This window comes from Anolis sagrei, chromosome 5 (assembly GCF_037176765.1).
Source record: "Anolis sagrei isolate rAnoSag1 chromosome 5, rAnoSag1.mat, whole genome shotgun sequence".
In the NCBI taxonomy this organism is placed as follows: domain Eukaryota; kingdom Metazoa; phylum Chordata; class Lepidosauria; order Squamata; family Dactyloidae; genus Anolis; species Anolis sagrei.
In genome coordinates, this window is record NC_090025.1 from 55,153,639 (window position 1) to 55,168,477 (window position 14,839).

At 37.9% G+C, this 14,839-nt stretch overlaps 1 protein-coding gene across 4 annotated transcripts in view; it reads right to left on the reverse strand.

Moving 5' to 3' along the window:
• The window catches only part of FSTL5 (follistatin like 5), a 445,346-nt gene that overhangs the window by 84,426 nt on the left and 346,081 nt on the right, over window positions 1-14,839 (reverse strand). For all 4 annotated transcript variants that reach the window (XM_060778765.2, XM_060778762.2, XM_067468703.1 and 1 more), the window contains one exon: window positions 10,280-10,400. In XM_060778765.2, coding sequence (XP_060634748.2) covers window positions 10,280-10,400 — 121 coding nt within the window. The remainder of the gene's footprint in view (window positions 1-10,279; window positions 10,401-14,839) is intronic.

Consider the following 14,839-nt stretch of genomic DNA (forward strand, 5'->3'; position numbering starts at 1 on the left):
TTTGAACAAGTCCCAAAAAGGTTATAATTATTACCATGTGGGCTACCCAGGGGAAAAAAAATACTACTAAACTGATTTTTCCAAGCTGAAAAATTAACTTCAGAGTTCATTCCAACCTCTCCTCTGAAGGAAGAAGCATCCTGGGAAAGGTTGATATGGTGCTCATCCAAGTTTTTCAAAATGCACAAAGTATGTTCATATTATAAACAGACTGGTCATAAGGTAGCAAAATAGCATATTCTAAAATGATAATAATTGAAGATGCAAGATTTCTCATACTTACTAATTAGTTATGAGATTTTAGATAAATACCTTATTTGCTTTTTCATTTATTATGCATAGACAGAAGTGAGTGTTATGGGACGGTGTGTGAAAAAAAGAAATAAATTGCAGAAAGAATGAACTGCTCTTTTATTAGTCTACTTTAAAAACAAATTGTCACCACATCCACTTCAAGGCCATCTTGACACACAGTTGCTGATGTATGAAAATATGAATTATAAATGATAAACTATTTATTTTGATGATTATGAAATGGGATTATGTATTTTCCAATGTTACCCCAACTGCTTATAAAAACGGTCTCAGCATGATTCTCTACTATAATTATGTTAGTAACAAAAAATTGACTTTGATGTATTCTATGTCGTAGCATTAATCATTTGCAAAATGAAAGAAAAAATTGGGAACAACAAAGTCTAATTTTGATTTTTGTCATGCACTGCGGCTGCTTGTACTTACTGAGAATGGTCCCAAAAAAGCAAAGCCTTCTACAATGTCTAGTTATGTGTCTCCAGAACCAGGGATATACTGGTGTGCAATTCAGAAGATTCTGGTTTGTTTGCCATCTTTGGTCCTCTTACCTTCTTAAAATGTCAGTGTACCCCACTTGCTGACTTAATGAGATTTACGAGTGTTCCCAGTGTTCCCTTTCTGAGCACGGTAATGGAGAATATGGTAGCCAGCCACCTCCAGGAGTTCATGAATGAACTAGATTATTTAAATTTACTTAAGTCCTGTTTCAGACTACATTATGAAATGAGTTTGCTCACCCTGGTGAACAATCTATTTGAAGGACCAGACTGATGAAATGTGTCATTTATGGTTCTGCTGGATTTCTTGGTGGCTTTTGATACCATTAACCACTTTTGATACCATTAACCATGGAATTCTGAGTCAATCAACTTTGATGGCATCTGGAGGGACTGTTTTGCAGTCTGTCTACTGCCTCCTGAAAGGATGAGCACAGAAAATGGTGTTGGGATATTCATTATTGACACACTGGTTACTGGCTTTTAGGGTTCTTGGGAATTTAATTTTGTCTCATATGCTATTTAACATTGATGTAACACCGGGAAATAAGAGACCTGACAACAAAATATGGAACAAAGGGCATTTATTGACCTATTTAAACTGCAATCCTGTGCAGTAAAACTAACCTAGAGGGAGCAACAAAGAAATAGGTCTTGATGAAGGAACAAGCATCACCCAATGAGTACTTTCTCATCAACCTCTGGCCGAACACCTGACCCCAGGGGCAGTCTACTTAATGGCTTGCTGGCATGGACGGTCATTACTGAAAGGCCATTCCATTGCCAAATTGAGGGTGCCAAGGTCAACACCAACAATGTTCTCCCCCCAGTTCCTTTCACAGGAAGGCATAGGAGTCTGTCTAGTGCCTTTTCCTCAACGAATCCTCAATGCCCCACGTCAGACCTCTTATAAAAATGTCATTGCCCACAGCAGATAGGTGCACCCCATTGAGTCTGAAAAGCTCAGGCTTTCAAAAAAAAAAAAATATCTCGGGGTGCTGCAATGTGCACTAGCCTTGCACATTGCATTCCACAACTGTCTGTTCATTTTGCCTCTGGCTAAGTATAAGGAATGGGGAATGCCTTCTCCCCTCCAAACAAAATGTGGTAGTAATGCTGGCCAGCTACTTTTCCTCCTGCCCAGGCCTCTTCCACCTGCTGAGACTGGTGGGAAACACCAGTGTATGTAATATAAACTAGTCTCTCACAAGGGCTTCAAATTGCTTGCCTCCAGCCAAATCTTTTGGCTGTTGGCAAGGCTAAGCATGAATTTACTGAAAGAGACTGTCTAAAATTCACTGAAGCATCAGATCACTTTATTTGCCTACTGGATGGGCATGATTCAAAGTGCTTACTACAGTCTATAAAGCCCTATCCAGCCTATCTGAGATACTTTTATCTGCTACATAGAATCAAAGAAGTATAAACCTATAGCATTGGAAAAGAGACCAAGGACAACTGCTTGAATCCCTTTCCAGGGCAGGAAACCATAGCTAAAGTATTCCTGGGAGATGACCATTCTACATCTGTTTTAAAAACTTCCAATAAAGGAAAGTATATCACCTTCCAAGGAATACTATTCCATAGGAGTATGTCTGAGCTCAGATATCTATGAACACACTTTGATAACTATGTCTCAGTCCCAAACCTTCAGAGGAATATGGGGTGAGAAGCTGAGGCAGGATTCTCATGATGGCTGCTCTTAGACTTAGACTCCGGAATGCTGTTTCGATTATGTAAGTTATTTATACATAATAACTTACACCAGAAGCTTGTGAGAGATCTCCATTCAAGGATCAAAAACCAAACCTCCAACTCTCCAGAAGACCAATTAATTCTTCCAGCATTATTCATATCATTACTATGTCTGCAGGAAGAGACATATGGCAGGGGAAGAATATTTTGGCAGCATAAGGATAAACACCCATACAGTGGTGTTTCTATTAAGTTGTCACTGGAAACAACTGGAACTCTATTTTACAGAGCTTTCCAGTGTGAATTAATCCTGTCATAAGTATATTCAAAGCCCAATCTGTAGTTTTAGGTTTCTTCAGTCTATCACATCATAATGTGATAGTTTGGGGAGCTCAAATGGTTTGAAAAGGTAGGAAAGTAAAGAAGTTGAATGGATTCATTCAGTCTGCTTAAGTTTTTTTCTGTTCAAATGAATACATTGTTAGAACTCAACACTTTTGAAAATTATAGGAAGCAAAAATAAATCCTATAAATATTATGCATGCATTGACAGTCCCCAAGTTAGGAACAAAAAGTTTGTTCCATTTTTGTTGTTTATTCGTTCAGTTACTTCTGACTCTTCATGACCTCATGGACCAGCCCATGCTAGAGCTTCCTGTCAGCTGTCACCACCCTCAGCTCCTTCAAGGTCAAGTCAGTCACTTCAAGGATACCATTCATCCACCTTGCCCTTGGTAGGCCTCTATTCCTTTTTCCTTTCATTTTCCCCAGCATCATTATCTTCTCTAAGCTTTCCTGTCTTCTCATTGTGTGGCCAAAGTACTTCATCTTTGCCTCTAATATCCTTCCCTCCAGTCAGCAGTTGGGCATTATAGGTTTGTTCTTAAGTTGAATTTCTGTATCGGACGGAACAGGTACATTTTAAAGTGCAATTCCAGTCATACATTTACTTTGGATAGCGTAGGGAAGGGTTAACACCCCTGTGGTGTTTGTTTCGCTATGTGTGCCCCGAAGATTTCACCTCACTTTCTGTCTCCGTGATAATTGAATTTTGAAAAAAATGGCTTGTTGTGGAAACCAGGATTAGTGATAAAGCTTGAGACACCCTTTCCCAATGGTAACTCTTTCAAGAGTGCATTTCCCTTTCTATGGATAGATGTCTCTCACTTCCTGATGTCTCATTTCCATTCTTAACTAGGAGTCATTTGCAAGTTGAATGTTTGCAACTCAGGATTGCCTGTATTCTCTGACATTACATTAACTTAGGGCACATCCAGGTAAAGAATCACAAAGTTGATGCCTTCTTGTTATTGAACTTACTGTGAATTGAATAATAATTTTACAAGTAATATCCCATGTTTGAACCTTCATTGTGGAAGGTCTTTATTTACATTTTACTTTGACTTTTTGCATTATCACTTGCATCATCACTTTAGTTCAAGCAGTTGTTATTTTTAAAAAAAACAAAACCCTGAATTAACAAAGCCTAAAGCAAAGAATAACAAGTCTCCGTAGAACATGAAAGTCTGGTATCAGCTATGTGTTTTTTATTCACTCCTTGTGCTTCTTTGACAATAAATTGAGATTTAAATAAAAATTATAGGTTAAATTCTATAAATTATGTACAACCCTGTAAAATAACAAATGTCTCTTGTCTATGACATTATTAAAATTATCAGTTGCTTACTGCCACTGTCCTACCTCAGTCATTCTGCTTCATTTTGATCTACATTGTTTTAGATCAAAATCAAAATGCGTACCAATAACAAAACATGTTGGAAACAAGAAAAAAGGCAGATCAAAACAGTTGCATCTGCAACATGACATACGACCTGGTTTTGTTCAAATCCTCATTCATCCACAAAGCTTCCTGGGTAATCTCAGGTGATTCACTTTCTCTCTCTGAGCTGAACCTACCTCACAGCTTTGATGTGAGGATCAGAGTGTCATGAATGAAGGAATTGTTGAACAAAGGGTTAAATAAATAAATAAATGCCTTCATTTCTAACAGCAGGTACAGGTGTTTGTAGCCAGAGATCCTCCTTCATGTTGTCATTATGTCCAATGTCCCTGAAAAAGAGTACCTCCCACCAACTGTGAGCAATTGCTCTCACAATACCTCCCAGATTTTCATTTTTAAGCAAGAACAAGTGCTGTTTCTTTCTGTAACCACTTTCCTACACAGAAGAAAAAAAATGGATGTTAAATATAATAACATAGTGTTCTGAAGGCTAGCCTGTGGACTAGCCAATGGGAATGTACTTTGGATTCAAATGAATTGTGACTCCAGATCTGAAAGGCTGCAAAACTCCTTCAAAATACAACAAATAAGAATCTAAAGAATCTAGTTTTGTTGGAATATGAATTCACAGAGATATGGATATAAACACAATATGCCTTCAAAACTGATACGATTTTCCTCATGTTCCACATCTTAAAAAAAAACTATGTTGGAGAGAAGGATGGAGAGGTTGATCTAGCTCTGTGACTGAATCACACTGGATGTTTTTATCTGTGCTCTCCAACCTATGGGGCAGGAATCTTGAGTAATAAATGGCAGAGAAATGTTCAGTACTTGAACAAAAATCCAAGTTTGCGTAGTTTTATTTTTTAAGACCAGGAACATTAACATAGTTGGAACAGGCATTACAAGGTGCTTGCTTAGAAAATCTTGACTTTTCAAGTCCTGGCTCTGCCCCATATCAATCAGCCATCCTTGTCCTGTTGGGTTTTCTTTAATTTGGGGGTCAATTAAGGTTGCCAGGTGAGAGGAATAAAGGAGAAAAGATTGTCACTTTTATGGTCAGCTGGTGTTCCCTCTTCTATGTAACCATTAAAGAGACAGAAGCCTTGTCTCGTATCTCACCTAATACCTCTTCACACGGGACACTTTTGCCCTGTTTTGCTGCTTTGTTACACAACTTGGATGGGGCTTGCCATGTACCATTACACAATGCATGGCAGGCCCTGCTCAAATTCCTCCCAAAATGGGGTGGAAGCACCTCCTCCACTACTACAGGGAGGAAAGTTTAGTTCAGGTGGCTCCAACGGAGCCTCTAAGTGTGGGTAGCTCCATTGAAGCTTCCCCAACTACACTTTCCTCCCCGGCAGGTCAACACATGTTTCTTCCACCTTGTTTTGTCCACAGCATGTAATGTGGGAAAGAGGGAGGGCATGCGGGGTACAACAAGCTGCCCCACGTGTCTTCCCTTTTGCCAGCAATTGATGGCACAGCTGCACAGCCTAGAAACCCTAGTGTTAATGAAGCTGTAAACAAAAAATGGTTTAAACTGTTTTCCATTAAACACAGCTCTTAAGACTTTTACCTATCTTTTTGAAATATTTCAAGTTTTCTAATGTACTTATAGAGCAGGATAGGAATGTTTGGGAGTTGAAGTACTCTGCTACTGGCCATTTTCCCTCTTGCATCTAAAATTGTCCTCTTTATCCAATGTAGAGTGTAGAAGAGTGTTGTTGACAGGGAAAACATGTATTAGATTGGAGGATGAACAAGGCAAAACACCTGGTGTTGTGGGTAATGCTGTTGAGAAATGTAATGTTATTGCCATTTTTAATATCTTGCCACCCCAATCCCAACCAACTATGTAGCTGTGCTTAAAGAATGGGCTGAAGTCCATGAAAGTTCATGCTAAAATAAAACAGTTGTGTCCCATGCTTGCCGACTCCCAATGGTATAACAGACTACTGCTTTTTTTTCTTTGAAAATGTCTAGATTTTTAAAAATTACAGAAAATTACATTTAGTAGTGCTTGGGATTCTCTTCACATGGACATTACAGGTCAAATTAATGCTCAGATTTAAAGAAATGTATGTCTTTAGAACAATTTACAAACAATTTATGTATTGAGGAAATAACATGGAACCATAATGGAGGGAGAAAAATAAACACAGATAAATTGCGCATAAAACAAATGAACACTGAGAAAATAAAGGATAAAAATTATTTCTTCATATGAACAAAATACAAACATATTGTAAAAGTACTTAAAATCTAATTAAACCATTTTCAAAGTGGTCTCACATAACAACCCAAAGATCAACTAAGCCTTGTTATCTCATTAACCTTCCCCTGACTCTTCTGTTATACAAGTATCATTACATTAATTAATCATTTTTCCTGTCTTTTAAGTACAGTCTTCACTGCCTGCATTTAGGTATTGAATGGATAAATCTACAAACATAATTGATGAACTTGCTGTTTCATCTGACCAACTCATTAAGTTTCAACTCATTTGACCCAGTTTAGCTCAAGTGTACAAATCCTGATAGATTCGTCAATGAACTATCTTATTAAGAAAAAAAACAGATATAAAAATCATTTTAGAAATACTAACATTTATAGACACTTTGTGATTGACTGTGCATGTGTACATCCTTACAGTAATGTTTGTATAGAAACAGGCTTTTGGAGTTAAAAACAAATCATATTCAGAGCTCCCAATTCATGCAGAAACAGCTAAAGGTGCTTATTTTTATGTGAGATGGTAACTCTTAGAATTCCTATTTTAGATCATTGTAGTCACGTAAAAGTGTGGGTAATCCTGTGGGTAGTCTCAAAATGTGCCTCAATGCTACTTTTCTCAGCATTAATCCTCTTCCATAAAACTTTGATGGTATTTTTTTAATGAATTTATTCTTCAGTAATTGCACAATTTTAATATATTATCAATTTGCTATATTTTCTCCTTTTGTAAAGACCTGGTATTTCCCAATTCCAACATAGCATGTTAATTTGAGTTTTCCTTTTTATTTTAAGAATAATTGGAAATACCAGAAATGATCTTCCTCAAAGCTCTGGAAAAATTTACAAGTATGTAATTTGGTTTTAATTTTTAAATTGGTTATCTATGTGCACATGTCAATTATCTGACAAATGTAATAATAACAATGATGATGATAATATAATGACTTCCACAATTCAAAAGTTTCCACATAGATAGATAGATAGATAGATAGATATAGAAAGAGAGAGAGAGAGAGAATGTGGAATGGGTGGGGAAACAGTTGTCCATATAATAGCTCAGAACATGGAGGATTGACAAAGTACCTTATATGTGATGGGGGCAAATATATTATAATTTTTTTGTGAAAACAAAAAGGAATGAAATTCTATGGGTTTTTTTATGCCAAGAGCAACTTGAGAGTCACTTCTGTTGTGAGAAAATTGGCCATCTGCAAGGAAAATGGAAGGAAAAAGAAAGACTGGCCAACCAAGGGCAAGGTGGATGTATGATATCCTTGAAGTGACTAGCTTGATCTTGAAGGAGCTGGAGGTGGCAATGACCAACAGGGAGATCTGGCATGGGCTGGTCCATGAGGTTACAAAGAGTTGGAAGTGACTGAAGGAATAAACAACAACAAGGATGTTGCCCAGATGACGCCTGAATGTTTCATGTTTTACCATCCTTGTGGGAGGCTTCTCTCATGTCCCCATACAGGAAGCTGGATCTGATAGAGGAAGCTAAATCTGCTCTCCACGGATTTGAATTGCTGATGTGTCGGTCAGCAGTCCTATCAGCACATGGGTTTAACCCATTGTCCCACCAGGGGCTCCAAATGCTATGGTAAGAAGACCAAATGGGATGAAGTCCCATCTCAGGACACTTCCAATAGAAGACCATCCCACTTCTTTTGGTAGCATATTCCATTATCAAATAGCTCTTACCATAAAACAGTTTTTCCCTAATATTTATGTGGAATCTTTTTTCCATATCCTAATTCCTTGAACAGCAGAAAACAAACTTATCCCATCTTCAGTATTAAACCTTTCAAACCATTGCTTTGATTTTCTTCACAGCAGGGAGACTTCTACAACCACTACATGTCTCCTTTGAGGATTGGTAGAGGCCATTCTATGTGCTAAACCTTCCAAGGTTACTTGCATATTCCCTGAGGACTTGCACTCTTGATCTGGTTACTGTTACTGGTGACTCATTACTGATAAGTGAGAGAGCTTTGAATCAATTTTGTACCCCCAAACTCACAAAATGATCCCTGGTTGTTCTAATAATACGCTTTATTAGTATCCTGCCCCATCTCCCTGAGGGGACTCAGAGCAGCTCACAACAATATAATTATACAAATAATCTCGACAACAACACACATAAATAAATCTAATTTAAATTAAATCAACAGTTAATAACAAGGCAAATAATATAAAAATAAAGCAGCATTTTAAAATTAAATAAAACATCATTCATTCTACTTCTTCTATCATGTTCCTCCAGATGTCTACCTTTTGTGCTTGGTAATTTATCTCTTTCTCCGCAACACCCACTGTGTGTTTCTCATCCAAGACAGACTGTTCTGCTCTGTCCTAGAAAACCTCACGCTCCCTAATATACTGAAGAGTAGGTGCATGGGGCCTCAGGTTGATGGACATCAACTTGCACTTGCTACAGGTATAGCTGTCTACATCTTCCACTAAGAATAAAATATACCATAGCTGTTGCAAGTGACTGCAGCACCTCACTCACTCTTCATATTCAATCTTCATACACATGTCACCAAAACAGAACTCCGGGGGTGCTTCTATGCTGTAGAATTAATCCGGTTTGGCCCCACTTTCACTGCCAATGCAGTGGAATAATCTGAGTGAGTTGTAGTTTTAGAAGTTCTTTTGCCTTCTTTGCAAAGACTGCTGCTGACTCATTAAAATGCAACTATGATTCCATAGCATTGGGCCATGGTAGTTAATGTGTGGTCAAACTACATTCTATAGTGTAGCTGCTCCCCTGTTGTCCTTGTCTGTTAGCAGAACTTTGCTGATCTCAAAGGAATGAAGCTGCAACAACAACTATATATAGCGAACTAATGGTTGCTAACTCTTCCCCCAACCAAGTCTATGATTCCCTCTATCAGATGACCCATCTTCCTGAGACCATGGGCTCAGGAAGCCCTCAAGCCTTGTCTCATATGTCCCTGACTGCATGATACATACAGAATCTATATACTCTTTCAGACTTGTTTTTTCTCCAAATAACCTTCCTTCTCGATATAAAATGGTATTTTTATTTGATTTAATCCTTTGCTTACAGGAAGAATGACATTGCTTTTTGTGTTTGTATTCCTGTGGAGTTTGAGATGGATTTTACCTTTTTCATACTGATATACAGGAAATGGCTATGATTGGCGGGTGTACAGACAATGAATATTTTGATGAACGTCTGGCAATTTTTATCCAATAAAAAGAAATACACATGATTGAATCTTCTGTGAAAGATCATAAAAATACCGAAAAAACATTAATGTTTTAAGCTGTTCCACAAAGAAAATAAGGCATCCCATAGCTTTATGAAAGCATATTGGAAACATAAGGTTGCACAATATTTTATTGTGATTTAATATGAAGACAGTTTTCTATTTGGAAAGTATACCATGCTGCCGAAAACCAACAGAGCTACAAATGGATTGTCTGTTATTCAAGACCACCATTTCCATAACTGCTTATTATCCTGCAGATAGAATCCTAAGAATGTTCATTGTTTAACAGTATTAAGAGCTTAGAGTAGAGAGTAAATAAACTCTGTTGTCTTTCATCTTTTTCATTAAGAATTAATTATTTAGGATTGCAACATATGGTGATTAAATTGTATTTTCCTACAAGTTTGTTTACAGAGGAGAAAATGCTAATGAAAAAGTATTATCCTTGTCTGTTTTACTGTTTGGTTTTCATATAACAATTAAGGGATGAAAACAATTCACTGAATTAAATCTGGAGATAACATGGTTATTAGAACCACTTTTCTTACCGTTCACTTGAAGAATATGAATCTGATAAAGTTTATCATAACCATCTGCATAGCAGCTGTAATTTCCCATGTGACTTGTAGTAATCTTAGTAATATATAAGGACCCGTCATCACCAAAATCCTAGAGGGAAAGATTAATAACAATGTGATCACAATTATTGTACAACACTAAGGAAGCTCAATTCATCTTAGATTGTCAATTAGGATAACATTAACCAATTATTATTAAATTTATTGCATTGGTATTTGGCACTAAAACCAGATTTACAGTGTCTAACATCACTTAAACTGACTAATAAAACCATTTAACCTATCAGTAAAAACAAATTAGACAATAAAAACATTAAATAAAAATTAGCAATCAACAAACATCAAATCAGTAAACCTCCCAGTGCATTTATATACATAATAAATATTAAAAGACTGCAGGTGCAACAACCTATTCAGCACCGAAGCTGCAAATAAAAATATTTCAGGACTCTGAAGACAGCAACTAATTTTGAGATCAATTTGCATGTGTCAAAATCTGCTTCAACAAATGAGCCAGCTAAAGTGACTATGGGTGCTTCATGAGAGACAGCTCTTGTAACTAGCAGTCATACAATAGTTTGTAGCTTTTCCATATATTTCCTCTTTAACAACTGTGTGTGGGGGCAATGGGGGGGGGGAATGTAGCAGCATCGAATCGATTCGTTAATGGCAGACGCGATTGCGCAATATGCAAAAAACCCCCCTCCAAATGGGACAGGGGGAACTTCTGAAGTTCCCTCTCCCTCTGTTGTTGACTGTTGGTGTGATAATTTATTTTTTTATCACTGATAAAACAAACAACAACACTAAAACTTGCACCAGACATACGGAAACAATTACAAAACAATTTCGAAACAATTTCGAAACAATTTTGAAACAATTTTGAAACAATTACGAAACAATTACGAAATAAATTGAAAAATTTGTTTCGATTTTTAATTGCTCCTGCATGGCTTGATATCGGATCGTAAGCTAATTTAAATACAAATTAATAACAAATTACGAAATTAACGAACGAAACCGCCCAGCCCTAATAAGCATATAACCGTGACAACTCCCCCAACACCAACGGCCACTCTGGGGCCAGAATAAAGAAGGGGAGCCGGGAGAACATTGCCATCTTGTCCCCTGCGACATCAGTGTCCCTCCCCCAACACCAACGGCCACTCTGGGGCCAGAATTGTTTTTATACTATGTCTTGAATTTTGTTGTTCCTATGTTGTACACCGCTGTGAGTTGCCCCTGGGCTGAGAACAGCGGTATATAAGCAAAGTAAATAAATAAATAAACATGAGTTTAACAACAAACGCACATAAAAGTCACATGGTAAAATTATAAAATTCATAAAACACTGTAGTTCCTGTGGATAAAACTGCCTGTCTTCAATTAACAATCCAAACTGTTGGAGTGAAACAATCACTAAGTCCTCAAATCTAACCATTAGAATCTAGTCGATGTCAAAGGCCTGTTTAGAAAGCTATATTTTTAGACTAGACCAAAAGATATGTAGCCTATTTAAGAGCAAAGCTTCTCTCTTCCTTTCTCTTACTAGCATTTTATGGCTGTCTATCAGCCAATACCAGTACTATTAGCACCAGTGCTATCAAAGACAGCAATATTCACACTGAAGATGGAAACACCTTGACTTATCTCCCAGGAACTAGTTTTTAGACTATTTTCTCAATGTCTGATGAATCCAATATGGATTTCACTAGTTCCCAGTAACAAACAAAAAGGTTCTTCCTTCCATTCAGATATTGCACCTTTATCTGAGCATCTAGCCAGTATTTCTTTGTTGCCTGCCATCAGATTGCATCAGTTTATGGTAAGTGCGCCAGTCATTAGATACTGTATTAGTTAAACCTTTTGTATCAATGCAGTATATCTTTTGTTTTCATTATATGCTGGACTTTTGTGTGTATGTGCCTTCAAGTCACCTGCTGACTTGTGGTGACCCCTTGAATTGCATAAGGTTTTCTTAGGTCAAGAGTATTCAGAGTTGGTTTTGCTAGTTTCCTGTTCTGAAATATAGCCAACAGCACCTAGTATTTATTGGGGAGTACGAATCATGGATTACTCTTCTTAGCTTTCAATATCAGAAAAGATGTGAGTACTTTAGGGTATGTAGGGCCATTGGTCTTTTGTTGATCCTATCTTCATAAGGCTACTTATAGCCTTCGCCTTAAGTAGCCTAAGGCTACTTGGAGCCCCCAGTGGCGCAATAGGTTAAACCCTTGTGCTGGCAGGACTGACAGAGCGGAGGTCTGAATCCGGGGAGAGTGCAGATGAGCTCCCTCTGTCAGCTCCAGCTCCCCACACGGGGATATGAGAGAAGCCTCCCACAAGGATTGTAAAACATCAAAATATCTGGGCGTCCCCTGGGCAACATCCTTGTAGATGGCCAATTCTCTCACACCAGAAGCCACTTGCAGTTTCTCACATCACTCCTGACATGAAAAAGGTTATTTTATCCTTATATCTCTTTTAAATAGTTCATGCCTGTCTTCATGCCTGAAACTAGCTGGTAATCTGCTCTCTTATTATTATCCTGTCTTATACACAAACATCCTACTTTTTGACTTTGCACAAACACACTTATTTCTATAAGATTCAGGCTTCAAGAGTTTGAAGCTGGCCACACATATATCAAATTAATATAAAAATATGTGTCTTCCAGGCAGGTCAATGTTACTCCCCTTTGTACCATTGCTAAATGTGTTGTGGGTTGCTTATTTGCAACAAGTAATCTTCTATAGTCGCTCAATGAGCTCTCCAATTCTGTTGTTATTTTTTCCAGCATTTCAGATATGTTATCTGATGTGATGTGTTTGTCTTTCTTCCATGCTATAGTAGAGATCTTTATGAAATTGTCAGTTTCACAGGGTTCATTCAGCTCCGATTGGCAGAAATCAAGACATTAGATGGGTATGAACTCTATTCCTTCCACTCAAAAAGCTGACATGTTTGAAGTGTGATTTAGTGACAGCTGAGATTTAGATTTGGCCACAGGAAGGCTAAAACAAACAACAAGCATCCTAAGATATCAGCTTTTTCTCTTCAGTTAGGAAAAGAATGAACAGCATACTCACAGGAGAATACTGATATCATTATTGTGCTCTGAAGGCTACACTGTGGAGTGGCACTAAAAGTAAACTTAAAATACAAGGAAGTTATCCACAGACCCTCAGAGAAATCAAAATGAGACAACAGAAGAGAAGAAAATCCCAGGAAAACTAATCAAAGGTAAACATTACCTTTTATGTGCACAGACCAAAGAGAGATAATCATATATCACAGAGCCTCATGTTGCTACTGATATTAATAACTATTGTCATGATATGTTTGACTGAGGATGGGGATCAAAGATTAAATGAGTACATGTGACAACCAATGGAGGGGGCTATCCCACTCTCTGTCCTCATATTTCACCCCTTGGGTGACACAGCAAGAGAAATGATACAAATGCTGTAAAGTTATGTTACAACTTTTTTAAATTTTACAGGAAGACATTAGAACAATGTGAATATGTGATTCCCCGCATTAACTGCAACTTCTATCAGTCCTCACCATTCATTGTCCTGGCTACGGATGACCAAATTTGCAACAAACTCTCCTCATTCATGGGCTATAGCAGTGCTTCTCAATCTGTAGATCCTCAGGTGTTTTGGCCTACAACTCCCAGAAATCCCAGCCAGTTTACCAGCCGTTAGGATTTCTGGGAGCTGAAGGCCAAAATATCTGGGGACCCACAGGTTGAGAACCACTGGGCTAAATGTTTGTTCTTTATGTGCCTTTGATGCAATGCAAGTGTTATGGTTAAAGTGAGAAACAGTGGAGGGATTAGAAAGAGACAGAGTTAGGATGTCACACTGGTGATCTTTTTTTCCTTTTTGTCATGTCTGTGAATGTTCTGCTAGCTTGCTCTGGGCTCTGCTGTCAGGTTTGTTTCTATTGTTGCTGAAATAAACAACCCTTAAATGGAAGAATCCACACATTGAAGATGCATGAGGTTTTGTATCATAAAGATCTGATCTAGATTGTGTCACCAAACTTGGATGGATTTTTGGATGTAAAAATCTTTTGGTAAAAGTATGATAGCTGGGACCCAGTGCTGGTAGCACTACGCAGCTATCAAAGCGCCGAGTGAGAGATGCAGCTCCAGCGGGATACCAGTGAAATAATATAACACAGTTGGGACAGGATAACAGTGAACTAATGTAATAGTTACTGCATTTGATTCATTTTTCACCACTGCTACTATTTATCCCCTCCTTTTTATCCTTCCTTCCAATGCAACTACATTTTTGAATGTGTTTGCCTAGGATGTCCGGATAGCCTACATCACTATGCTGCTTCCCTGTTTCCCCTCCCCCTTTCTACTGAACTATCTTGTTGACTCTGTCGCAGGTACATCTCTCACTGTGTCCGGTCTCTCGTGCATGTGTTCCCTTCTCTAACTCAGAGCTGAGTTATACAACCAGCATAATGCTACCAGCACTGGGTCACAGCTATCATACTTTCATCAATCTT